This window comes from Amblyomma maculatum, chromosome 1 (genome assembly GCF_055883805.1).
Source record: "Amblyomma maculatum isolate TAMU_Amacu chromosome 1, ASM5588380v1, whole genome shotgun sequence".
Lineage (NCBI taxonomy): Eukaryota > Metazoa > Arthropoda > Arachnida > Ixodida > Ixodidae > Amblyomma > Amblyomma maculatum.
In genome coordinates, this window is record NC_139344.1 from 92,773,861 (window position 1) to 92,798,681 (window position 24,821).

The following is a 24,821-nucleotide window of genomic DNA, read 5'->3' on the forward strand; positions in this document are numbered from 1 at the left end:
TTGGGACGTCCTACAGCGAAGTTTGCACAAACCTTTCCTTTTAAATCTTGATGGGATTCGGTTCTTAGCTGTAGAAAACAATGACGGTGGAAGATGATACGATAATGCTATTAGGTTTGTATAGCGTATTGAATGTCAGATAAGCAGGCAGACGCTCGTGGTATCCTGACCAAGAAAGACCTTCTTTAATGTTTCGCCGTCAAATATATACACAGCCAGAACGGTCACATCATTCCCGAGAGAACTTGGTGAGGGAAAGGAAAGGGTAAGGACAGGCGCGCACAGTGCGTCTCAGGATGACGCCACATGGAAAAACCGAATGGCCGTTCGCAATGCTGATCTTCATATCACACCTGCGAGTGAGTATTTTCGGGATTCCGTCCAACAGATAATTGTTGTTTCGAGAACTCAGTCATGTGTACCTCAGTTTATAAAAGTATTGAAAAAAGTGATCAATTTGAACGTTTTAGTATTGAATGTATTGCTTGTAAACCGACTCAGTTTTCGTTTGGGAAATAAAGACGAAAAAAAGAAGCTTCTGTGGCGCAACGTGTTAGCGCTGCGTTTTCGAACGGCGAAACAGCAGTCAGAATCAACTCCGAGCGGCGTTTTTTCGTCATTCTTTTTTTTTCGACTTACAACAATGAAATTCATGACTAGCACATTTCAGGGGGGTGTGTTCCATTTTAGGTTGCCTTATCGGTTATTTTCGAATATAAGTAGCCATACAACAAGCCGTGTTGGAGCCGCGAGACGACATAAAATGCTGTGGTATGGCAACACTCATGCTGTTTAATTCTGTAATTATTTCGGTAATTGATTGCCGCCTTCAGTGGCCATGTGTTACCTTTACGGGGCGTTCAGTAACACTTCGGCGCCGAAATCACTATATAACTCGCTGACATACAACCACTGAGGAAAAAAGAAGTTGTCGGACCATGTCACTGAGAGATCGCAAAAATGAGCCATCGGGGTCGAGTGTTAGTGCGCTTGGCTGGGGATCGGAGGGATAGTGGCACGATGCCCGATGGAGACAGATTTTGAAGCGGAAGCTTCCCTAGGGTAGCTGCAGTGCGTTTCGCGTACGCCGAAGTTTGACCTTCAGCCGACCTTAAGTCGCATGACTAGCTTCGCGCCGTGCTCGCCATCCGCTTCTTCTTCACATTCTTCTTCAGCTGCTACTTCGCTTCTTCTTCTGTATAGCCCACCTGCTTCTTCTTCGCACCTGTGGTGCATGGAGAGGGCAGCGCTCGATTCTTCTTCTTTTGCTGCTTCGCTTCCTCTTCTTCACATGCCTGGAAAACTTCATTCGTACCGCCAGGACGCGTATTACCAAATCATATCCCGTAGCAGCACTCGAGCATACTACGCTCTGGTTCGTGATTCCTCTGAGTAGCGTCATCTGGCTACAAATAATAGAAACATTGTCAAAGCGAATAATAGCGCATTTAAAGGCCACTGTTCCTGTCGTGTTTGCGGCGCAATGGATTAGCACTACTCATCTCAGCACTGATGCCACTGAAACATCTGTTCGAATCCTGTATTGCAATTTTTTCTTTAATTCACGCCGGTAAATACGTTACCAACAACTTACTTGGGGTGTGTTCCCGTTTAGATTCCATTATGTGATGTTTTTGGTTCTTAATATCCCAATAACAAGCCGTGAACAGAGCCGAGAGGTAACGATATGACAACGGTTACAATAAGCAATTACCTTCACCGTAATCATTTTCTGCCTTCAGTGAGTGTATACGCTACTTTTAGGTAACGTTCAGGGACAGCTTTCAGCAACAGTCGGTATGACAACGGTTACACTAAGCAATTACCTTCACCGTAATCATTTCCTGCCCGCAGTGAGTGTATGTTGCCTTTAGGTTGCTTTCTGAGACACCTTTCAGTAACAATCGCCGTTTTCTTTGAGTTCATGTTACCTTTAGTTTGCGTTCAGACAGAGCAACAATCACCGTTTAACTCGCTGAGAGCGTCGTCTGCTCGAGTGCTCCTACAGGATATAATTTGGCATACGCTACCGAGACATATCTCCACAAATACACATCATTGCCTAAAACAATGCTACACAGTATTCCAGTCCCCCTGCTTAACATTTCCCTTCACGGCTGCCTATCTGGCTCACCTGCTAGGACCTCCCCCATTCAAAATGCCCTCAACACGTGTCGTCTAGACCCAGCTGTGGTGAGCTGCAGGTTCGCAGACATCTATGGAGGAGTCGCGCGCTTTCGTTTTGCCTACTTAGGTTTAGCCGTGTTTAACCTTTCCCTAACTTTTTTTTTCTTGACTGTCAATTCGTGCGAGTATTTCTTTCGAAACTTTCCGCAGCCTATCAGCCTAAAAACGATTTCGCCTAAAAATACTGGGCGAGGGAGCGGAGGGGGTCGTACCAGGCTATTTAGAGTATGATAGATTACTATCGCATCATACTCTAAGACGGGAGGCATACAATGCCTCCCGTCTGCAGCTCTCCTTGCGTATCCTCGTTCGCGTCCATGCTCCTTATGGCTACGCGCTTAACCATTAACGCCTTAATTTGTGCGTCTATTATCCCTTATACATATTTCTTAACAGGCCGCAGTAAGCTACCCAATTATCTGAAAGGGCACCCGCTATAGATACCTATGCATCCCCTCTTTGACCAGGCAGTACGAACATGCCTACGTGGCATAAGAGCAGTGTATCTAGCTCCTCGCAGAAGGACCACGGAAAGGTTGACTCCCATATCTTCCTCCAAACTCAAAGAAGAAGCCAGAGTTCGCATCGCCTGCCATATCATGTAGCCTCGGGACGTCACGTAACAAGCCGACCGATCAATACACGGTCATGTCCACCTTCCGGAGCCAGGTCCATGATTTTTCACTCCCGACGCCCACAACGCCAGATATTCTTCCGAACGGGCGTTTAGTGCTGTTGCGTTAAAGAAACAAAATCAGTTGTTACATGGCAGATGGCCCTCAGTATGTTGTATTGATCCTCTAATGAATCGCCCGGCGCAGTGGCTAGCAACTATTGAACCTGGTGCGACCGTGATGGGTCAACTGCTTTTCAATGGGGGCGAAATACAAGGTGCGTGATGTAAGTGCAAGTTAAAGAACCCTGTGTAATCGAAATTTTCTTGAGCCCGTCATTCCGATGCTTTTATAGCAGCAGTCTCTTTATGACATTAAATCCCATAAAACTAAATAAATCCAGTCCAATAACGGACCACAGCAACAAACGGAATAAATTTATAGTGCTGTGCTTTGTATAGTAAACAGGCCAGTAGCACTAAAAGTTCCCGTCCCATAATGTCAGCATGCGATTTAACAACTAACACGGTGGGCCTTTCTGTCGTCAAGGGATGAAATAAGGTCTTCATGCATGCGGGCGAAGACTCATTGCACACTTTATCTGCAGATTGACTTCTTTGCTGTATGTTATGGTAAATTCGGGAAAAACAATTTTGACTCCGATTAATTGTTTTGCTCGATACACCGATTCATAGAAAATCATTCCTCAGTCACAGCCACAGCTAGCAGTATTAAGTAAGCTGTCTCTCCCCGTGAGTGGCTCCATATAGCGGCGAGTGAAAAGGAAAGTAAAAGCGAAGGGTAAATGTAAAATAATGTGATCAGCTCTGAAAGTTAAAAGAAGGCACTAGTTCAAACCTTTCTTGCTCACAAAACTCGCTAGTTAGAAAACTAACTGGGACGCTGCTGGAAACTGTCAGAGCCGCCGGTGCGATGTGAGGGCTCATGGCACGTTAGTTTCGACATGCTGACCGCTGTACGTTTGCTCAACCAGCGGCCCATGGCGCTTGCTGATACTTCAACGCTTCAGGCGTTTTGTTGGAAGCAGCTTTCGATGTCTGCTGAAGTAAAAGTTCCAGGTTGTTGAGAGCAGTAGCAGATTCGATACGCGTGCAATATTTACCGCGCAACCACTCCTAGCTAAATCCTGATGTTAGCCTTAAATCATTAGATAACCTTCGTTCCGTCTCTCTTCTGTGCTTACTTCATAGATACGTGTGCAGCACCGCTATGTGTTCCCTTCAACTCACGGCTCCTTCACGAATACCTCGGCGGCTACATAATCAATAACATTTTATACTACCCCAACGTGCAATCTACCTGCGCTGTCTGGCATCATATCACTTTGAAACGATCTTCCTGGCAATACCGTTTCGATAGCTAACCACGGCACATTTAGAGAAAATTTGTTCAACCACTACTCATAATGATACCTTTTCTCAATATTCCACGTGCCATGGCTTACGGCTGGTACCTTTCAACTATAACGCTTCTTTCCTTTGCTTGTGCAGTGCTCCCTTTTCAATTACATTTCTCCGCTGTATTTCATAGCGCTTCTTGGGTTGCGTCGATTGCTATTTCGTTGTTCCTGCGCTGTATTTTCGCATGCCAAGTGATAATGTTATGAACTGCATTTTAGATTTTTAGACTATTTTCAAGCTGTTACTTGAATTTAGATTCTCCGAGTTTCGTTGGTGTTTAAATATGGCGTTTATTTCTAGTGCGTATAAGTTTACAGTTTTACCCCCCCCCCCCCTTATTCTACCACTTAACTGTTAGCTGTGGCCTGTGAGGCATACTTGATAAATAAATAAATAAATAAATAAATAAATAAATAAATAAATAAATAAATAAATAAATAAATAAATAAATAAATAAATAAATAAATAAAAAATTAAATAAATAAATAAATAAATAAATGTTGTGGCTGTGTCAAATATAATTGAAATTTTTAAGTACGGCAAAATTGTTGCAGTAATATCAGCTTTTTTTTCCACTCGATATTCTCACACGCCTGCATTTGTAGAGAAAATGACAAGATAGATGAAATTATCATGTATGAATCAATAGGATTTCGGCATAATAATTAATACCAGATTTCAACGAAGTCCTGGCTTCAGCGTCCATGAAAACCAAATTTCAAAGGTTTCCTAGTTCTTAAGGGTTGTCTCCTCCCCTTTTGTGTTCGTGCCTGTTGCCCTAGAATAGCTATTCTTCGCTACTTACCCGTCGTGGAATGCCGGTCTCTAGCTGTCAATCGAGTTCGAAAATCACCCGACGCGGTGGTTGAATGATTAAAGCATTCGACTACTGAACCCGAGGACGCCCAGTCAAATCCCGGCCATGGCTGCCGCTTTTCGATGGAGGTGAAAAGCAAGGCGCCCATGTGCTGTGCGATATCTTTGCACGTTGAAGAACCTCAGCTGGTCGAAATTTACGGAGCCCTCCACTACGGCGTCGTTCATAGCTTAAGTCACTTTAGAGAGATAAACCCGATAAACGAAACGAGAGCATCTGAAAACCTACGGAAGACACTTGTCGAAATTCTTGAAACCTCCTTGCATCTTGGCAGATAGGATAGTGCAACGCGCCTCTTTCCGCCAAGCTGTCGCAACAACCAATAACGCACTTTCGAGCCTGCTGTTTGTTCTGAATGAGCACGAGCCTTAAATTAACGAGTTGACATCCAAGCGAGCGAGCACGTAGTACACCCATACAATTAATTAGCAGCGTCGCACGGGCGTCGACATGCCAGCATTTAACGGCGCAGAACGGCGAAGCCGTCGAGAATGAGCGCATGCGCACAAGTTTCCCCACAGAGCGAATGCCGTCTGCTCGCTCTCCCTAGTCATTACCGAGTCATTACACAGCACCGGTCGTTGCTTTCCATTTGCCCGCAGCCAATGACACCTGCGTCATATGTGAGGAAAAGGGCTGCGAATGTGTGGATAAACATGCGCTTTTTTTTTTTTGGCTTCACAGATGGCACTTATTTTTACTCGTCTGCAAAACGGCATTATTGATGACAACTCTCGGGCAGGCTGCGTATAAATTTTGCCTCCAGGCGGCATTTTGTTCTGGAGTTATCTAGGAGCTGTGCATGATTGACGACCGTAGCGCAAGGCGGGAGTTGCCCAGTCGGGTGTAGAGTTTCTGCCTTACTGAATGGAGGTTAAAATTAGCACGCAACGGCCCACACGCATGCTCGTATTGAGCGCGCATGTGCACACGAAACACGCGAGGACATGGATGTCTCAAGAAGACGTCTTGCGTAAAAAAGCATACAAGTCCATCTCGATATCTTTGTTTACTTTTTTATTGCATTTGTCGTGTTTTGTATGTCCTACCCGGCGACATGTCCTGAATCAGTCGCATGTGTTGAAAACGACAAACATCTAGCTACACGTGCATGTGCTTTTTCCATATGGCTAGGAAGTTGCGCACCGAAGCGATTGAAACAAAGGTTGTGCCATGCTCTCGCCAAGAGCCTGGCCGAGGATACTTGCATTGTGTGTAACGTTGTGCGCGCGAACTTTTTCTCGGTGGTTTCTCCGCTACATTTCGTGAAAAGACGCTAAGAAGCAGGCCAGTCGACGGCAGTGCGATATTGTCAAAGGACTGGCCGAGTGTCCCTGCTGCAGGACGTTATTTCATCCTGAAAACTAGAAATGCAAACGCGGATACTCAGCCGCTTCATTGGGGTGCCACTAAGGGTACGTATCTTCCCAAAGTACGGCTTAAATGTTCCTTTATTAAGGCGAAAGCCTTGCTAGCCTATGTTGCGTCCGCGAACTGTGTTGCCGGAAGTTGGTCCCCTCGTGACGTCATCACCGAGTGACGTCATTTTTCATCGTGTTTTGTGTGGCTAGAACCTGATTCCAGAAAACGTCCTTCACACTCGTGTCACTGCCAGGAGTCGAACTACCATCCGTCGATTACCAGCTGAGCGCGCTAACCACTGCTCTACGCCGAGCTCGTGAGCACGGTTTGGTAATTCTCGTCTAGCGTAAGGAAACCGCAAGGCGCTTAGGGAAACGACAACAGCGGCAGTAAGAAGAAAAAATTAAAATTAACAAAAATTTCAAAAAGCTGTTCCCCAATATAAGTTTACGTCAGTGGTTCAATGACGTCACTGAGACATTGCCATAGGCTGAGGTCCTAAGCCATGAGTCATGTGACGTTGCTAGACGTTACGTCAGTGGATTGATGATGTCACACAGCCAGCCAACTGCGTCAAACTGTACGCTAAATGGCGCGTACACCAAGGTCTGACTCCAAAAAAAAAAAAAAATGACACTTCTTCGAATGGTATCATCGGAGGTCGAAGAGTGGCGGCCGGATCTGAACTGAGTAGATAAGTACATACAGACAATCGTCGATTAGGATTCAACAACGCCGCGGCAGCGCTAATTTTGTTGCATTCTCCTAATGCAGTTTATGTGTGACATTTCAGTTTTAGATATTAGCGTGAGTTTAGTTCCGAAAAGTTGCGGGTAACAATAGGATAAATATAGCACATACTCGGGAGCCTCTTATTTCACCATCATAACTGCCTTCGAAGAAAGCTTTTTGTCATTTGTCCTTTACTTCAGCAGAAGAGCAGAAAATTAGCTCGCAAAAACGATGATGCCTATAAAATTAATAGAAAAGGACGTCGTCTTCTATTCATTTTATAGGCTCCTACAACACACCTTCGCTAGCCTGTCTGTGTTCTTTCAGCCTGGTCAATCGTTCCACTCATAAGCGTCAATCATAACCTAACTGCGCCCCTTCACTGCTAGACTTCCCTACCTTTCTACCTAAGTAGCCCTCTGAAGAAATCTCCCCCCCAACCCCCCCCCCCCCCACCTCCTCCCATTTTTTTATGACACGCAGGTCATTCCTTCTTTGAAAGTATTTCATAAACGAATGCCATTTCCGAGCCTTTTTGTAGTTTTTAGAGATATGTTTTCCCAATCACGGCGCCGGAAGACGACCTGATCGCATTTTTTACCTTGCTCGCTAAATTCCGATAACGTCTAAACTATCAGCACTACTCTCTCAATACCAGTACGTAACTCGAACCTTGTCCTTTTTCAGTCACGTTTTATACTTCGACTTCTCGCCAAAACAAAGTGTATGGTTTTACTGATGACACAACAGAACTAATCGGGCGATGCGATGAACATTGAACTCCGTACACACGAGTCCATACACTGATGGCAGCAACGGGTGTTTAAGCAACATAAAAAAGCTCTCGTAGAAACTCAATGTGTGCTTTGTTTTGCGCTACTCAAAACATTGCAACGAACAACTTTGTCTCGCCTTTTCTTGACCGAAAGAACAGATTACCTAAAGCGGCTTGTTTCGAGGCATGTAATTTCAGAGACAGCTGATTGGGGTATATCTGATTGATGTAGCGCTGAACAAGCTACGTAACTGGCTTTAAAACATTTCACTGCAATGTTTCTTATCAATCGCAACAATGCACCACATTAGAACATTATTTCCTCTAAACTTTCACTCAGCAGCAATCTCCTTTAAAGGAATGCTTAAGTTCGATTTAGAGAAGCTCGCCAAATTGAGTGACCAAGAGCATATACAAACGAAAGTGTAAGGATTTGCAGCTAAGTTACAGCTCTTTCTTGAACCTCTAATCAGTTCAGAAGAGCTCAGCCTTTTTTTTTTTTTCGTCTATGTGCAAATAACAAAAAAAAAAAAAAGTATCAAAAGCTCTGATTCCTAGCACGTTTCAGATGGCAGTTCACACAAAGTATGCAGAAAGGTTAAGGATTGCAGAGCAAACTCTTTTTTACGGATTCGCGGCATAGCAAGCACTGGCTTATGATTAACTTACGTGCTTCGTGTATTGCAGGTACACTACAGGACGCCGGTGCCCACACGTCCGAATGGACCCAGAAGGCGAGTCCCAAGGTGTGGTCAAGGAGGTTCCCTCTCACGGCCACGCAGGAGGCCCCCGGGACGACAGTCACGCGCATCAAAATGGCCAGCCGGTCAAAGCCCCAGAGGAGGCGATGGAGGACAGCACTGAGCTGTCAGAGAAGGAACCCCTGTTTGTCCGCAAGGTACGCGAATGAAAGCGGCTGGAGAAAGCAGAAGCTGGGGGAGAATCGGGATGGTTACCTGCCAGGGACCAGTACGAAAGCTGAACGCATCGTTTCATAAGCCGTGTGTCATGTGTCTCGATCTATAGGACGAGACGAGGACGCTGTATGCCTCATTTTTTTTCTATTTTGTTTTTTATCGGGCACGGGGTCACCTCAATGTCTTTGGAATGCGCCCGCCATTGTCCGCTGCCTTTCCCTTACTTTCTAGTAGCCTATACTTAATATCTGACGCAGGGATTAAATTTACCATTGCGATCACGTCGGTCACAACAGCGCATTTTGTTCCGAGGTTGCGGTAGGCAAGTGCACAAAACTCTTCAAATGCTCTCTATCTTCGGGCTCCTCTCCTCTCACCTTACGACCGTAGCGTCAGTTGCTCCGCTGGTCTTACTGGCATCTGTTTCATCAGCGAAAGCAGGGCCTGTAACATGACTGAGCACTTTTATTGACCCGGACAAAAGCCTCCCTTGCCCAGATAAGACTACTAGAAATTTATAAGATATGTTTGCCATTGAGAAATTACAGATTAGCCTTGAACACAACGGGCTGTAGTGCTCTTTACCATGCCTTTTATAATGCCGTTATTTTTATTTTTGTGTAGCTTTAAATAGACACAGGCGTGCAGCCTTTACGTACTGTACTCCAAATGCGTGCAATAATCTAGGGACCTTTAAGAAAATTTCTGCTTACAAAGTTAATGAACTGGTCCCCCCCCCCCCCCCCCCCACCCCTCCTGCTTTTCATGCAGCAGCCTAACATTTATCGGGTAATTCAATGAATTCATCTCACAGATTGTCTGTTTAATTTCGCAGTAATCTGAAAAATAAAAACCTCTAGACTGCGCTAACATTCTAACATTCTAGCGGTGACGCAATAGTCCAGCCTCTAGAGTTGCAGATAATTTGTAAATTTCCAAACAAACTTGAAATCGATGAGGGAGAAAGACTGCTTGCTTTCCAACAATGGTTTAATGGCACACTTCTCAGTATAAATATTTCGCGAAATATAATACTGCGGAGCATCTGTGGAAAGGCATCGAACCCATTAACTGTTTCCTCTTCACGACCAGCATCAAACTTTTTGTACACCGGTATCATCTAAAAAAGAGAGGCACTATTGTATCTCATAATGCGAGTAGAACGCCGACGCCTGCTTTTAACGGCGAAAAAGTAAAAGATGCTGCAAATGTCGCGATTCCTAATAATTTTGAGCAATACTTCGGGTTACAACATCCAGCTTCATTGTTCTTCTTGACGCAGCCCTTCAATCAGTGCGTTCTATCAGAACCAATCGAAATCAGGCAGTGAGAGATTGCATAATTCATACTGTTGTTACGCAAGACTTTATTAGTGTAGGCCATAGCTCCAAGAAAAAAGAAGTGGAAGCGCAAATATTTTCTTGAAACAACAAACTAGGGTGAAACGTACTGCGTTTTGTGATTGTAACCATCCATGCTGTTTTGAGTAATTCTTTCTGCTGCATTTGCTCCACTCCAAAGCAAGAAAAAATAGCATGAGAATTACTCCGTAAATTTCATTCACGAGGATCTTATCCTTTCCAAGGAATTCGAATTACAAGCTTGAAAATTAGATTTCTGCTGTTCCCCACAACCGCTATTCCTCAGCCATTAGGACACTCGACTACTGAGCCGGGACACCAGGATTCGTTTCTTAGCAAAACCGCTCGCCGGGTTACTGAACACAGTCAAGAAGACACGAACACAGAGCTAAGAACTAAGGAACTCAATGCGTGTTGGCAATAAATACCGGAAAGATTATCTAAAACATATATAAGTCAATCCACGGAATTGTCATTCTGTCACTTCTGTCATCATTACTTGCGCACATAGTCAATTTCGTTTTTTTTTGTTAATGTCAGGGATGAAAGGCTTACGCATGTAGAACGGCTCTTATGTATGACACACGCTTCGCATATCTCGCATATGAGCTACCAATTATAATTCTTCAAAAATTTGCATTGTCTAAGTTATGGAATACATTTGCATTATGACACGTGTCTAGCTAACTTGGTACCATACACGGTTGGTAACTGTATCGGTGTTGCCGATATGTTCCATTAAAATAATGTTGATGCACCGACCTGATTGCCCAACGTACCTCCGCAAGATGGAGGAATTTCGAAGATTACGCCACTGCCATTAGATGTGGAGCTGTATCTGTACCTCGTCTTGCGCGGGCTGTGCATGTGCCGCGTCTTGCACTTCAAAAGCAGCCCGGTGCAAGATGAGACACAGAGACAAATTCACAGCTTGCGACATCGACGCAGTCTGCGAGGTTCATCCATCTGTCTCATGTTGGGCAATCAAGCCGGTGCATCAACATTCATTTCATATCCGTACATATCATTTCATATCGCATATCCGTACATGCGACTTAACGCGACCCAACGCCTTCAGCTTGAGCGAATCAATCGCAAGGCGATGCGCCTAGTTACTGGTCTGCCACAGTACTGCCCAGTAGTGAACCTACACGCATGCAGCAATATTAATGCCCTTCAGGGTCTGGCAGAGCAGCAGTTGCAAGCCCAGCGAGTCCGTCTCTCCACAACGGCGGCTGGCCGACAGATCCTGCAGGCATTAGGCTACAACGTTGACAATTTAGAGCCACTTTCGTCCGCCGCCCCACCATGGGAGTTCATTGACTTAGTAGATGATATACCATTACCAAAGAATATGAGTTCGGCTAATCCTCAAAGGCGCAAAGCTGCCGCCAAACGTCATAGGAAGATGTCACACAAGCTAGCCCAGGAAGGAGCTATCCAACTATACACAGACGCCGCTCAGTTTCAACACTGCGCAGCTATAGCTTGTCACGACTCTGTGTCAGATACCTCGGTAGTTGAACGGCTTTCCGAGGAACACACTGTTACCAATCTCGAACTCATTGCCATACGACTTGCCATTACTCGAATAGTAGCAAGACAGGATCGGGCTCCGTGCACCTACCATGTTTACACAGATTCACAAGCAGCGTACACTGCATGCCGCGCGGGGGGGAGAAGACTATGCCATTCTGAACACTATTCGAACACAAGCCCGTCGCCTGAGAGAGGAGGGCTGCACCTTAATTATCAAATGGATTCCTGCACACGAAGGAATCACTGGAAACGAAAAGGCACACCAGGCAGCGCGCGCAGCAGCTCTTTCCGCACCTTTGCCTGGATCCACATTCGTTTCCGCTTCGTGGCCCCCTGAGGACGTTGCGCATCCGTCGTCGCCTCATATGGATAGGGTGGAGACATGGCATCGAGCACAACGCTATCGTCGAAGCATACTCCAGCACTTGGCCAACCCTGAGCAACTATATCGCCGCCCAGATAGCTCATTCCGGAGAGTGGAGGCAGTACTCCTTCGCCGAGCCCAGACTGGTCAGCTTCTGTCACCCGCGAAGCTGCACCTCATAAACCCGCAGGTATACCCTTCTCCTCAGTGCCCGACATGCCCGGCCAGAGGCACGGCCGAACATCTCCTGTGGAGCTGCCCTACTTTTGACGCAGTACGGGAGAGAGCACTCAAGTCCCTGGGCGGGCTTCGACCTGCAACCCTGCAGGCATGGGTCGATCCCCCATCGCACATCGGGCCATCAGACGCAACCCGGCTCTGGCGAACTTTTCTTTCTTACTTCAAGGAAGAAGAAGGACCAGGCCATTACTTCGCGGAGCCGACCTCGGGACGACCATACCTTGAGGAAGAAGTGGACACCGGTCCCTCATATCTGTCCCAACCTTCACCCCCACCCCCACCCCCACCCTTAACCGCTCCCCCACCCCTACATCCATGAAGCAACTTAGTTCTGCCGCAAGGTAAACGCCTACCGTAAGCAGAAATAAAGACGTAATAACATAAAAAAAAACGTTCATTTCATGTAACATGTTGCCAGCCTTGATACAGGAATGTGGTAGCAAGCTGACCAAGCACGTGTCAAAATGAGAGTGCATTCCACAATTTAGACAACGCAAAATTCTGAAGAATTATAATCGGCAGCTGATGAGCGAGACATACTAAGCGTATATCGCGCATAATAATCTTTCGACATGCGTAAGCACTCCATCATTGACAGCAACGAAAAAACGAAATCGACTGTCTGGACAACCAGATTAGCACCTTGGGCTTGTTGGTTTTACATTCTGAGGTAATAACGCAAAACGTTGACAGGAGCACATGATGAGACAAGCAGTGACGATATATGAGTGACAGAATTACGATTCTGGATGTCTTTACTCGTCTTTTTAATCATCTTTCAAATGTTTATTACTGACAATCAATAAATTCCTTAATTGTTATATAGAGCTGTCTCTTCTTGACTGCGTCATGCGACCTTGAGCCTGTTTAGCTAAGAGCTTACGTGCTTGCAGGTATAGTTGGTTCGTGTTCGAAGAAAGTCAAAACTGCGCTACAAAAGAAGACAACGACGAAGCGAAAAGAACTGCGCCTATGATGTTGTGCTTGTTCCTTCCCCTTCGTCGTCATCTTGTAGGGCATTTTTTTTTTTTTTTGCTAAGAACCATGCAGGTATCAAACCCGGTGCGATGGTCGCGTTTCAGTATAGGTGAAAAGCAAGGCAACCGTACACTTTGCGGTGGCAGGGGAGATTAAAGAACACCAGGTGGTCGAAGTTTCACAGAGCCCTCTAATACAGAATCCCTCATCTCATGAATCGCTTTGGGACGTTAAAAATTATACCATTTAATTTATTTCCATCTAGATGGCACTTTTAATGAAACTGAAGAACATTGCTGAGTTATTTACGGTCTCAGCGTCCTTTGTGTTGACTCTAAAATGAAACCTGCAGCATTTTAAAACGACATATTCTCAGAAGTGGTAAATTTTTCAAACGAGTTTGTCTTCTATAAATATGCGAAAAGAAAAAAATGGAATATATTATAAGTTACAAACTTTCAGTGTTGTCAAACTGTGAAAAAAAAAAAAGTTTGACAGCAGTTCGCACCGCCGAGGAGTCAGAGCATGATACATTTCGTCAAGCAATATATAGAAAAGATATAACTCACCATTTTGCGGGTACTTCGTACATTAATCATGTTTCGTGCAACTCGGTTTGCAACTCGGTTTCAGTGTGTGCGAAAAGCGAAAAACTGCTCAATGTGGAAGGAGATGAATCAGCATGTGTCATGACGAGATAACTCCAAAAGAACAGAAATGAAAGTGAAAACAGAGCAACGGTGGCAGTAAAAAAAAATACAAAACAATTCCGTAAGTCGCCTGCACTTCGCTTTATTTTTTCTTTACGATTGAGATGCACTCTTTCTTGTGGTTCGCAGGAAACATTGACTGGAGAAGATGTTTTCGACTTCAGCAAGGCACCTACAGAAACACTGGCTCACAAGAATGGAGAAACTCGCCTCACATTTGAGAAAGATACGGTGGGTCCTATGCTTATAATGCTTTTCTAGTATGAAAATCAATGCAACTTGCGGTCAACTTCTCTTTTGCACACAGCGCTACAAGTTCAAACCCTTTGCAGCAAACTCAAAACTAGATGATGCGACATATGCCCCTTCTCGCCTCCTTGTTCACCGGTTTGATTTGTTTACGTTGCCTTTTTCATGCTTTCCGCTTTAGAAATACAACCGCTGTAGCATCATTTTCACTGCAGAAAAGTGCGCGCTTATTGCGCAGCCTTACCGTGCAGTATACCGTGATGAAAGAATGCAAAATATCACCAACCATCCTAGGATTAAATCACGGCCCTATTGGTTCGATGGTTGCCGGCAGAAAATAGCAGCGGCATCATTGTCCATTTTTCTTCGCCCCAATCAATTTTCTCGTGACTATATCCCCCTTAAACTAATCGCAGTTGCTCGCAATGATTTTATGTCGACATAACACATTACAAGCCAGCTTACTAAAACATCTCTTTCAACTACATGAAAGAAAAGAGGAACTAGACCTAAGTATCTGTAAATTGGGAGCTATTCGTTAACACGGGAGTGAGTAACCAAGAAAAGCACAAAAGGTCAGCGCAGCTACCATAATCCGGGCGCGGACTGATTAAGCTCGAGCTTGCTACCAGAGCTATATGAGTAAGAGCAGTGCAGTGTTACTGCCTCTTCCTTGCCTTCATCGCAACCTACTGCCCTTTCTTTGGCGTGTAAACATGCGTAAGAACCAAACACAAACTATAAAGGCTGCCTAGCAACAATTTGTTGCTCCCATCCGACGTCAGGGTCTGGAGCTGATGTGAGTACGCACCCTGTTCGAATCAATAAAAACACATTGAATTCGTAATGCTAACTGCTTTAAAGAAAACGCACATAGGACAACACAAAACACATTAAGACGGGACCCATGATACGCTGAATCCAAATTGCCATTTCGAACTAGCCAATGTTTCCATCTTAACACAAACTTGTAGAAGGTAATAGAATTGTGATCGCCTTGGCTCCTCCCTTTCATTAGCCCCCCACACGATGGCAATATTAGCCTTATAATAATCGCAGGCCGCACCTAGAACAGTCCGCTCCCATTTGAACGCATCGGGTTGCTTAGAAGAGTGACAGGGATGACGTCAGTTGGCGCAGCCTATAGTCAAAGCGGAGGCGGGCTGTGACTGCGCTGCTATTGCTTCCGTCAACTCCAAATCCCATCCGCGCGGCGACAGAACATTCGGCCCGCGAAAAGATCCGTCCGAGCAAAGTGCGCACTCACAAGCTGAGGGCCTCCCTCAAAACTGGGGAGTGTCACGGTGCGACGAGGCGGCAGCTCAGCCGACGTTCCTGCTTTCTCGGTGGACGCGTCAGAGTTCGCGCGCTCACGGAACCGCTCAGTTTCACTCCAGGCAAAGACTCAAAGTGACGGAGATAAATCGAAGTCAACACGAGCTCCTGCCAAAAATATGCCGGCATTTCCTTACGCACCCTTCGAGCGTCCTGTAAGCCGGTAGATCCCCGAATCGATCTATCTTCGGGGACACCCGGGCGACGTTACGCTCCAGTGCGCCAATCAGATCATCGGCGAGCAGGGTTCGATCATTCTCGCGTGCTTGCGCGCGCTTGCAATAGATTCAGGCGTGTTTCCCGACAACAAAAGCTGCCACCTGCCCCAGCGTTACGGAGTGGCGAAAGAAGTCATAAAATCTAGCAGACAAGGAAAAAATTGATTCGCGTACACCAGAAGCATTGAAGAGCTAGTGTTTGAATCTAAGTTTCCTCAGATGTCCTTTTTATAAGTTTGCGGGTTTTTTCTTTATGTTAGTTTTCATGCACAGAACACCTCCTTTAACGCCGTCATTTCTTAACCGAGCCGATCGGCCCCAATAGAGACAGTACGTGCGCCTAGAATGACAGGAGAAATTATTTCAAAAACCTCTGCACTGTTCTTCCGGCGCCTGATTCGGTTCCTCAGATTACTGGGCGACTTATTTAAGCGGTGTATTGTTTCCTTCGTGACAGAAACTCGTTTCAGGATTAATCAATCCGCGAGTCTCTCCACATTTCGCACGCGTTTTCTAAATGTTATAACAAAATTGTGGCGACTAAACGCAGTCGCCGCGTTCAAAAATCACGAAAAAAATTGCAAATTTTGTTTCGCTTCAATTTAGAAGCATTTCTTTTCCGGTGGTCAGTCGCTGTGCGTTTCCTTTCTTTGCTATTCCCCCGACTGCACTTAGCATGCTTGTATTCACTCTTACTTAGTCCACCAATAATTTCTCCCAGAATCTCGAATTAGGTAGGAAAGCGTAAGAAAAGTAGCAAAAAGCAACACCAGTTCGACTGGCTCCAATTACACGTCGCTCTAACATTTTTTCGTGTCTGCATTGGCACGAGGTTCGAGGAAGAAACCATTCATCCCCAGGCTACGCGGCTATCAAATTTTCTAGAGGGTGCTTCTAGTGGAAACAAAGGCTTATATAAGTTTCCCAATCTCGCTGAAAATTGTTGTGAGTGCATTGAGGTAAAGAGCGCAGCTTTTCGTTAGGTATTGGCGAGACCAGTCTATTACATATGAGTATTATTTCACTGATCGTATAAGTTCCTATAATCGCAGCCTGCTCTCTCCTTCTCCTTCTCTCTCTCTTTTTCATGAACACAAAAAACCTATTCAAAACAGTCGCTACTTGCGGTGTTGTGAACATGTATGAGGAAAAGCTATCCAAAACACCTCGCCCCCTCGCGGGAAGATGCTGTTTAAATAAGGTCTGGGATGCCCCTGTTTTTTTTTTTCTCCCTAGCGGGCAGCGTTATACGAGCTCCTCGCCATATTCTAGACACTACCTGAGTTTGTAATATTGTCACGTAGTGGTAACGGCAGTCCAGCACCGACAGCCTTTCTCTAAACTCTGAAGAGACAAAACAATGGATCTGACGTCAACGTCATCTTTTGTACATTCATGGCGAAATCGGCGCATGCTGGGCAGGTTTGAATAAGGTATAAAGACGTCCATCCTTTTTTATTTGCTCCTCGGTCATAGCGGGTCGGTGGAAAGACGCCTACAGAAAACAGCTGATCACATATAGTTTTCGGGCAGTAAACTGGGTAACTAGAGAGAAATTGTTGTTGACGGGTGCTACTTATATAGCGCAACTGTTTTGTTATTTTTCACACCATATTTGTAAACGTCTCAAAATTTCGATCATTCGCACAGATTTGTTCTGTTGCCTATGACGGACGCAGTAACATGGAATTCACTTCCGAAAACTTAATTTGTGGAATTTGGCGTGAGCTCCACCGCTAGAGCGAACGGCGCTAGCGACTACCTTGAGGAACAAGTGGATCACGTGACTCCTCTTGCTGCTGCTCGAGCATGCGCTCGAGTAAAGTGGTTCATTTTGAAAGTTGACGGTCGCGTTTTTCTCGGTGGTTTTATTGTTAGCGGGTGTCATATTTGCTCATTTTTATATTGCATGATCTTTGGGGTTGTTGCTGTTGTTTATCCAAACTGTTGTCAAGGTCAGTCACTGGTCTTTATCTCACTTCATAACTCACAAGACAGAACCAGCTGTATGCGTCAATTTCTTCCAAAAAATGATTGGTTCATAATCGACAAATGAACAAAAAAAAAAAAAACGAATATGATTCTCATGTGTGCAGCAAGCATTTTAACGGGAAAGATTTTGTCTATCGATTTGGCGGTAAGCAATTCGATGAATAGCTGAATAGCGTAGAAGGAACGGCGTGCGATATATTCCTGCACGTGTCACTTATAAAGCTAAAGAATACTGATTGCTGGTAGGATAGAAAACATGCCGGATCTTTTCCATAAACAAGGAAGGTTCGTCTCAAAGCCGGGAAGTTTCAATTTTTTTCTCAGTGGAGGCATTGGTACCCGCTTATGAAAGTTGAACAAGAACCATTCATAAAGATTCTGCCTCCACGCGCCACGGTATGCATCGTGAGCTATCTAGGCAGCTTCGCCACTTTTGAAGCAGTCATTTCAAATGACTGAGAAAGCGAATAAATAGGCGCAAGAAAATGACAGGTTCGCGTGACCTGCGGAGTGAGGGTCAACAAATCTGCTCTTCGCGTGATAAATCAAATACGCGCCCGAAGCACGAGTGGTAATTATCGCATTCAGCGCGTGTGAAATTGCTGTGTGAAACACACTTCTACACAGTTGCTTTAAACGATTTATCCGCGCCGTCCCCACTGCCCAACTTGCCCACGCTACTAAGTGCAAGGGAGGAGTCTAACTGCGTCGCTTCCGCCGGTGCTGTCCGAAGGCACTCCGAATCGGTCAGACACTTGACTGCTCCGTTCCCTGAGAAAGCTTATTACCAGGGTTCAGCGACCTCTTAACTCTTACCTGGCTGGTTGTTTGGCAGCGTCAGTTCTTTCCATAGCAACAAAAGCGATTCTGCAGCCGGAGCTACTCATCGTCGCAGTATTTAAAGCTCGACAGCTCTCTGACTCAGTGAACCGTTAGTCTTATCGAATTAGTGGGGCTAAACCTCAAATTAAGCTTAAACAGGCACGGGCCGAAGTGTATTCTCAATAAATAAACAAATGTAGCACTCAAGTACAATTATACTGCCAAGTAAAGCACTGGAAAGCAGCAGTTAAGAGCGCGTTAACGGACCTATAGTGCGTCACGTGGGCGCTGCTGAGATATGGCGCCACGCTCGCGCCCTATGGGAAGCCTTGGACTTGTATCACTTGGCCTACGAAAACAGTAAACCTGATTCAGTATACTTAGTACCTCGGGGCCTCTGCGTCAAATAATGAGGCATAACTAAAAATGACATTTTATCTGTCGCTTTGCCTTAAACACTTTGTTTTCTTTTTGTTTGTTTTTTTTTCCTTTGCCCACCATGGTGGTGCAGGGGTTAAGACGCTCGACTACTGTGACCAAGGATGCGGGATCGAATTCCGGCCGTGGCGGCCGCTTTTCGATGCTGGTGAAAAGCAAGGTGCCCTTGTGCTATGCGATGTCAGTGCACGTTAAAGAACCCCAGATGGTCAAAATTTCCGTAGTCCTCCACTACGGCGTCTCTCATAGCCTGAGTCGCTTTTTTTTCTTTTTTTTATATAACACAGCCTACTGCCACAAGGCCCTTTCTGCAACTATTCCGCGCGTAATCGGGACGGAGTTACATTACCTTATACTACTGACGCATCCTGCACAGACGAAAGATTGTGCACGACCACATCTAATGACGATGCAAAATGTCCTCTTTCTTTTCTGCGCCTCAGAACTTGATATTACACCTTCTTATTCCATATATAGCTTCTCAGTAGTGTCTAACGTATCCATTAAATGCGAATAAGTTCATTAAAGACTCAAATGCCACTTCCAGTCGCCTGCAAACCTTTTTCTTCAAGTGGGCCATGGCCGTGGGCCTGGCTTACTAGAGTTCAAGTCTCGGGGGCGAGCCTACGCATTTAAATCTCGTCAGTCAAAGCTTGAACAGGCTCTTCATAAGGACCATAATTAGCTTCGGTTTCGCGTGGAAACATTTCCTACGAGGGAAGAGTTAGGTGACTAAAGGCTCTTTTCGAAGCATTTAACACCAGAAGATTCAACAAGGTTGACGACTGGGCAAGTTCGTTGTTTTCTTCCGTTCAATAAGCATTCAGTTGCTAGTCCAGCCTTGTCCTGTCTTCTTCTTCCCTGTGTCCCGTCCTTTGGCTGGTTACATATGAACACCAGAAGACCTGACTACTGGGCGGGTAAAATCGTGAACCCTATAGAAGATCAGAACTTACCGGGTGATACAGAGAATAAGATGCAGCGCCTCACAAATACGTGGCAAATGCTTTATTGACAGGCCAATGTATAATAACCGAAGCAGTGGCCTTATAAAGTATCGGCCTGGCATTGCGGAGGGGATGGGTTCGATCCCCAGGACCGCCTCATACCCATCAGTTATCCATTAGGTACAATGTTTCCCCGGCCTGGTGCTCTACTCCTCTTTAGTGAAATGCTTGAAAAAGAGCTTTGTGGGACCAAACCGCTGTGTATTCGGCACTGTGATTCAATCAACTGAGAAACATCTGAAATGCGCCTTGTTTGTTAAAGCCACCTTTTTTTTTTCTTCATGGGTGCCTTTTTAGCTTAGAGTGAATTAATTTAAAGACGCAGGCCCCTTCCTTTTCCAAGTCATACAACCAGGAAAGCCGAGTACTAGGCTAATATAAAAAGTTGGACACATTGAACATATCGCGTGTAACCGAACGACAATGAGAGTCGAACCAACTACCCCCCGGAGCACAGGCGAGTGGGCAAGGTGTAAAGTGTATGCAGTTAAGAAACAGAGTAATAAGCAGGAGGTCAGAAACGCAGAGAAAGAATTTAGGAGGGAAAATACAAAACTCAAGACAGTGAATAGACGAACTCCAAGTGTTGGAAAATAAAACCAACATTGCAGTTCCGAGAGAACTGCACGGCCGATAAACTATGTATCATAGTAGCCAAATGCCTCAGAAACATTCTGCAACATTGCAGCCTCGCCGCCAGAAAAGAAACCGCCAAAAATGAATCAATAGGCGAAGTCAATTCTAACAGTGTTTGTGGGCTTCAATACATTTTGTCGTTGAAAACCATCTGATAATGATCGGGAGATCATTCTAAAAGCAGTTTCTTGCGAAATCGCTGATAAATCAAAATGTTTCGGTCATGCTTTCCCTTGAAACGGAACTCACTGTGTCAAAAACGCTTAAAGGAGCTCCGGGGGGAAAGGGGCATTTACTGTCAGTGATGGCATATTAATAACTTATTCTAGTGTCGATGGAGCAGAGAGTATTTAATGGCTCCAGAAAGTTATGTTCTTTGGCTTCGGTTATGCTTGACCCCAGGCTGTGATCGCAAGTAATGAGGTGAGTGGCTCTGACTCAACCTATTCTGGTGAACCACACACGAATCACATTGATGATGTGAACAATAATTCTGAATTCACAAGTGATAGAAAAGCTCATTTCCGTGCGTCATTTAGTCAGTTGCACGCAGAATGCATTAATAATTGTTTGATGCAAAATACTGGGAGCGTGCTGAATGACAAAAATGGCGAAATTATAGAAATACCTAGCCTGTTCCATTTTGAAGTCAGTCAGTTTGAAAGTTTTGCCAAGTTTCCGCTGCTTTCTTTACGCCGTCAATTATGTATTTCTTTTTAGGCACGTATCACCCAAAATTGCACAAATGGTTGATTGAAGGCAAGAAGCAACTTCAGAAACACCTAGGCATCATAGTACACACGCCTAACGCCACCAGAGCGGCACCACGAGGATGGAGGCTAGTAATTTTGAACAAGCCGGTGACGCAGAACAGATCGCAGTTGGGCAGGAGTTATGCATGTTGGGAAACAGTCAGCAGTACGAGGACGCGAGGAGAAGAGATGGTAACCGTATCGATATTTTATTGCTGCTACCCTATGCATTGCACTTATTGATCGGGACCTCGCTCCGTGCATGCAAAGATGGTGCGAGCATTGACTCTTTATTACGGCAATGGTAAGCCTTTTATAGGCGAAGGGCGATGCATTTAGACGCGTGGCAGATCTTCTCCCTCCTGCGGCATGTTTGTCCATAAATTCGTTTGTTTTCTTTCGCATGGTCGAAGCTCAAGCACTGAACGGACTATCTCTTATTTCCCGTTCATTCCAAGTCAACCCCATTGTAAACCTGCGAGATAAATGAGATAAAAAGAAGACGGTGAATTCAAAGAAAATGACATATCGCTATTTTATGCAGCGTTGGCTACCTGCTTCTTTGAAGTAATCCCATGTATGCGGCAGCCGTTGGAGTCGGTGGGTGGCGGCGATGGCTCTTGTCAGGAACTCAATAAAACGAGCTCAGACCCGAGGCTGCTTAACCGCGATTACGAAGGAAAATGCTTGAGGCTATTGTGTGTTTACTGATAGGTATCTTTCGATGTATATACTATCGCTATAAAAAGCAATGCCAACAAATCGGCGCCGAAGCGCTCTGCTTCGCGAATTTCTTGACCTGGGCGATAAAAAAGACGCTACAGTCGTCCAGTATTATGTCAAGATATACACTCATTTGTGCGTAACGACAGAATATTGAAACAGCGGAAAATTTAGGCGCTGTTATCTTCGAGCTTCTTTTTATCGCCCCAGTGTTGTTGTGGACAAAGTTTGGCGCGACGGGGATTTCCGAAAAACACTTTAATTCCGGGTTGCCCCACTAGCCAGTCAGCTGATTCTAGAGGATAGATCATGGACGCCTCCCCATGCTTTCAAACACCTGTTGACCTGCTTTACCTAAATGTAGTGAATTCAATTTGGTGAATACTTATCCCTCAAAGTATTCTTCATGACGGTACAGTGGTCGGATAGTACACTAGCACGCCTAATGTATAAGCAAAGTGGGTTATAATTACATTATATGCTTTCTAGCTCAACATAATTTCGGGAAAGCATATTTTATAAAGTATTTCTCAGTCAACTCCACAAAAGGCAGATGCTGGGCGGTCGCAGAATTTATTAACCTAAGGTAGAAAACGTATGTAAGTCATCAGTGCCATAACTTTTGTTTCCATCCTTTTCTCAACTCCGTGGCGTACGGCCAACGTCCTTCGTAGCTGCACAGGTTGCCAGAGATCAAACTGCTTCGACCCTCGTTCTATGGTTTGACGAGTACTTCGAGCGCAACCGCAGTGTGATTGAGAAGCAGGCGAGCGGCGACACGTCCAAGCGAGTGTACGCATGCGCGCCGTTAAGTACATTTCGACAGAGACTGGTTTGGGCCAAGGAACGCTCCTTCGTCACGCATAAGGCAGACGACGACATATAAGTAGGCGGTTTAACATGTGGCGCATTGTTGGTTAACCCCGGGGGAGACAATTGCAGGCCATATGGTCACAGCTTGTCGACTACATTAAAACTATTCCGCAGTCATATGAGCTGGCTCCCAATATAAAGATAAATAATCTTTTTTTTTTATTCCTATGTGACTGGAATAGCCAAAACGCACCTGCGGAATGTCTGGCGTGTTTTGATGCTTCTGCGGCTTCACTCTGTGGAGCAAGAGAGTGACAGAAACTCTTACACAATGTCTGGTTGTCATTCCAGTCACGCAGCAGCTGCCGTGTGAACATGCGACAAAATAGTGCACAAACACTTGCTTCCTTAGTGAAGAAAAGCGCGTTTGATTTGTTACAGTCAAGTCGCGCGGCGAAAACTGAAAAAAAAAAAAAAATCAAGATGCGGCTTCGAGATATTTCGCCGGCTTAAAAAAAAAATATGCATGATATACATCATTATCCTCATCATCCTGACTATACCCACTGCAGGGTGAAGGCCTCTCCCATATTTCTCCACTTAACCCGGTTTTTTGCTAGCTGCATCCACTTGACCCCTGCGAACTTCTTAACCTCATCCGCCCACCTAACTTTCTACCGCCGCCTGCTACGCTTTCCTTCCTTTGGAATCCAGTTTGTTACCCTAAGCGACCATCGGTTATCTTCTCTTCGCACTACATGTCCTGCCCATGCCCATTTCTTCTTCTTAATTTCCATGATATACACACATGACAAATAGGCTTGTGCTCTGTCGGTTAGAGCCCAATCAATAGGGCATTTAGTATGAGTTATTTGCATCTTTCTTGATGTTTTAGGGCACTCAAAATGAATCGGTACTATTGTAAAAAAAAAAAAAAAACAAGAGTACTATAATGTGATCACAATACTACTTAATCTAAATGCTGCAGCAGAGGAGGGGCGAAGGGCAAGAAATCATGTTTAGTTATTGCAAACAGTTATTGTTAGGAGGCCTTGCTCGCGCGAGGCCTCCTAACAGTCCAGAAGCCGTCTGGCCTCCGCCTCACACCTTGTCCGAATGACCCGTCTTAACTGGCTGATCGGATCTGCGGTTATACACAGAGTGTTCTCCCAGATTAAGCGGGATGGGCTTAGGGTGAGGTTGACGGCCCGCAGTGACGGGCAGGCCTGAAGTTAATGGTTGAGGTCGGTCGCTGAAATCTGTTACGTGAGGCAGTGAATAGGATGCAAGGCCGTTACCACCGAGGTCTCGACGTTAGGCCGGGTAGATGCTGTTCACTATTACTAGCTATGCGTATCTCTAGTTTTCTTTTTCGCGCAGTATTCTTTTCATATACCGTCGCAGAAGGAGAAGAATGAAGCCAAAATATCAGTGGTGCAATTCTCCAGTCGTTTTAAGAAAACTGATTTAAGAACAGAGGGAAGAACGACCACAATGTACTAGTGGGATTCGAACACAGGCCTTCTGAATTTCGCACACGGCGCTGTACTAACTCAGTTAGAGCATCAGGTAAATCGAAGATAAATATTACTTCTGTACTCAGCGCTTTGCTCACTAGGTTAGTTGACATCAGCACCGCATAGAAATAAACCCCCAACACATGGATCATTCCCATGAGTTAGTAACTTTTTTGTTTTTATAGCGCAACGGAGAGGGCAGCCGCACAAACGGCCACGTAGACCCCCGCGTAAATGGTCCG

General features: G+C 45.2%; 1 protein-coding gene across 2 annotated transcripts in view; it reads left to right on the top strand.

Annotated features, from left to right (window-relative positions):
- The window catches only part of LOC146203179 (solute carrier family 23 member 1-like), a 117,304-nt gene that overhangs the window by 38,896 nt on the left and 53,587 nt on the right, over positions 1-24,821 (top strand). For both annotated transcript variants that reach the window (XM_084588548.1, XM_084588547.1), the window contains exons 2-3: positions 8,656-8,866; positions 14,207-14,308. In XM_084588548.1, the coding sequence (XP_084444674.1) occupies positions 8,690-8,866; positions 14,207-14,308 (279 nt within the window). In that variant the 5' untranslated portion in view covers positions 8,656-8,689. The remainder of the gene's footprint in view (positions 1-8,655; positions 8,867-14,206; positions 14,309-24,821) is intronic.